Genomic DNA, 3356 nt, shown 5'->3' with positions numbered 1-3356 from the left:
GCGGCACCGACGGCACGGGCAGCGTGGGCACGGAGGGTGCGAGAGCAGCACCGACAGCACGGGCACGGAGGGTGCGAGGGCAGCACGGGCAGAGTGGGCACGGAGGGTGCGGGGGCAGCACCAACAGCACGGGCAATGTGGGCACAGAGGGTGCGAGGGCAGCACCGACAGCACGGGCAGCGTGGGCACGGAGGGCACGAGGGCAGCGTGCCCAGGACACGGGGAGCATCACAGGCAGCGCGGCAGGGAGGGTGTCGCCCTGATTTTTGAAGATTTTCTAAGCCTTCTGATGTTTAGTTTCTTGTGACGAACTTTCTCACACGCTTTCTGTAACTCCTTGTTTTGCGTTCTTTTATGGAGGAGGAGAAATTTGATGGACTGTTGGTTTGTCCATTGGAGAGGTGGCACTGTCACCCTCCAATCCACTGTCACTTTTGGAAATCTGTAAATGTTGGGAGTCAGAAAATAAACGTCCCTTTTTTGCCTTGAGAACAGCAGTCTGCATGTTGTGTCATTTCGTGTCCTATAGTGACAGGGAGGGTGCGAGGGCAGGACACGGGGGGCATCACGGGGAGGGTGGCACGGCCGGGAGGGCAGCACGGCGAGGGGACGGGTGCGATGGCATCGGGGGCAGCGATGGCTGAGCGGGGCACTGTGGGGTGGGGCGGCAGCGAGGGCAGCTGTGCCAAGAGCAGAACCCCCGCTCAGCCCGGCTGCCGCCGCTCTGAATGTTCCCTCGCCTCTGCTGCCATCGTGTGAAAGGCAGGGAAATAGGGATGGGAAGGAGCCCCCAGCACCCCCAGCTATCCCAGCGTGACCAGCAGGGCTGTGCCGGGGCTCGGCTCTGTTGTAACCCCTCTCCTTTGACAACAGCCCCTTGCAACTTCTTGTCTCCCCCAAGGGGCAATGGGCACCTCCCACACACTGCCCAGTGTCCCGGATTGTCGAACAGATTGTATTCTATTTACCATCTGTATGGCAGTCGTCTTCTGTGCAGTGGGCAGTTTTCCTTATCTCCTCCACAACTGGGGAGACATCTGCTGATAACAGGTATTGAATGTCGCTACAGGGCTGAAAAGAACTGTAGCATCCCAGTGTGAGATGTGAGCCCAGAGGGGAGAGCCAAGCATTCTACCCCGATATAAAGAGGAGATTCTGGAACACCAGCACAGCTTTTCTCTACTGGATTTCCAGAGCAACAGCTGCTCTCTTCCCCTGGATCGTCAAAAGAAGACTACACCTTTCTACAGGATCCCTGCTCCAACAGAACCACCCCTGACACTCCAGGGGCACTGCAGCCACATCTCCAATTGGACTGCTACCAACACCCTGACCAACAGGGTGTCAGGTTGTGTTCTCACTCTGTCAGTGTTGTTTTAGTTTACTGCACTGTTTATCTTTTTCTTTTCTTCCCTATTAAGGAACTGTTATTCCCTGCTCCCATATTTTTTGCCCGAGAGCCCCTTAATTTAAAATTTATAGCAATTTGGAAAAAGGGAGGGGTTTACATTTTCCATTTCAGGAGAAGCTCCTGCCTTCCTTAGCAAACACCTGTCTTTTAAAACCAAGACAGCCCAGTCTGGTTGTGTTACCCCTCAGCTCCCCCAACAACAGACACAATGGACACAAGCATCAAACACACTTTATTCACCCCAGATTCTGGATTCCTGCCACATTATTTTTCAGACCACACTGGAGCTCTGGGATGCCCGTGGGGCCCCTCATGCCCAACCCACGGTGGTGATGGTGATGCTGTCAGGGCCCTCCCCTGCCTGCTCACGATGCAGCCACCTGTGTGAGTGGCTCCTCCAGGTACTGGACCAGTGCCTGTGCCTGCAAGCAGAGAATGGCATGAGCCACACTCAGGTGGGTTCTGCAACACGTGTCCCACTGCCTGCTTGCTTATTGCAATTTATATTTCAGTTTAGAACCCTAAAAAGGTGTCACATGGTGCCTGGGCAGGCACGGGGGACAGAGGAGTCTCTGCAAGGTGCAAAGAGTGTCCCAGCTTCCTCCAGCCCTTCCACCCCAATGCTCTTCAACAGCTCCTCCCCACACCAGAGCAGGGATGCAGCCCTGCAGCCTCCCCAGCCCTTACCTTGGCTTTCAGCATCCCAAATCCGACCGTCTCCTTGGCGTACATGCAGAGCAGCAGGTTTGCCACCCGTGTGATGGCCACTCGCCCCTCCTGCCCAGGGAGAAGAGCACCCATTGCACCCCAGCTCGGCCTGGAGCCCCAGCAGGCTCCTGGCACCACGGGCACGTCCCCAGGGAGGGCAGGGCAGGCTCCAGCCCCACATACCATGCAGTCCATGAGGATGAATTTGAGGTTGTCCTCATTGAACGCCTGGTGCCCGTTTTTGTCGTAGGCCACCCAGATGTTGCTGGCGATGGCTGCAGTGACCCTGGCATCAGTGTCCCCATAGCCAGAGTAGGCAAGCAAGGAGCCCTCGTTGTTCAGCAGCCTGGCAAGGACACGGCAGGGCAAACTGATGCCTCTAACACCAGACCCCCTTTCAGCACCAGGGGTAAAGCAAACCCTCCCACCAGTCCCAAGCACTGCTCCCAACACACTCCCACTCTGCAGGGGTTTGGCAGGGGGTGGGGGGCTTCAAAGCCAGGAAGCTCTGCAGTGGCCCCAGGCCCGAGCAGGGCAGTGCAGGATCTGTTTGTTGAAGCAGTAGCACCTGCCACAGGCTGGGCATGAGCCTGGGGACAAACACTGTGCACAGCCCCAGCTCTGTGCATGGCCCTTGCACTGTGCACGAGGCATCCCAGCACATCAGGAGCCCCACACACTGTGCACAGTGCCAGCACCATCTGTAGCCCAGCTCCATGCAGGGTGCGTGGTCTCAGTCCCACAGCTGCCTCTGGAAGGGGCCAGCCCCTCACCTTCCCTGGGCAGGGGCGGGGAGCATCCCTGGGCAGGAGCAGGAGCATCCCTGGGAAGGGGCAGGAGCAAGGGCATGGGGCATCCCTGGACAGGATCAAGGGCAAGGAGCATCCCTGGCCAGGGACAGGGGCAAGGGCAGGGGCTGGGGAATGGCAGGAGCATTCTTGGGCAGGAGCAGCATTCCCAGGGCAAGAGCAGGGAGCATCCCTCGGTGCAGGGACAGGGGCAGCATCGCCTAGGCAGGTTCAGGGACACGGGCAGGAGCAGAGACGGTCTGGGGCAGGGAGAGGGGAATGGCAGGCAGCATCTCCGGGCAGGGGCAGCATCCCCTGGGGCAGAGACAGCAGCAATATCTGCTGGGGTAGGTACGAGGGAAACATTCCCGGGCAGGGAAAGCATCTCCCCTCAGGGGCGCCACCCCGCATCACGGAGCGCCCGGTGCCCGCGGTGCCCGCTCGGGGAA

At 58.8% G+C, this 3356-nt stretch overlaps 1 protein-coding gene across 1 annotated transcript; it reads right to left on the bottom strand.

Moving 5' to 3' along the window:
* Positions 1-1624: 1624 nt before the first annotated feature.
* Positions 1625-2611, bottom strand: LAMTOR2 (late endosomal/lysosomal adaptor, MAPK and MTOR activator 2; the record flags this gene model as incomplete). The annotated part of the gene is made up of 3 exons (XM_031063958.1): positions 1625-1833; positions 2099-2188; positions 2303-2611. Coding segments are annotated over 3 exons (456 nt in total), but the record flags the coding sequence as incomplete, so codon positions are not given.
* Positions 2612-3356: the final 745 nt, after the last annotated feature.

This window comes from Geospiza fortis, unplaced genomic scaffold (genome assembly GCF_000277835.1).
Source record: "Geospiza fortis unplaced genomic scaffold, GeoFor_1.0 scaffold387, whole genome shotgun sequence".
In the NCBI taxonomy this organism is placed as follows: domain Eukaryota; kingdom Metazoa; phylum Chordata; class Aves; order Passeriformes; family Thraupidae; genus Geospiza; species Geospiza fortis.
This window is presented reverse-complemented; position numbering and strand designations above follow the sequence as displayed.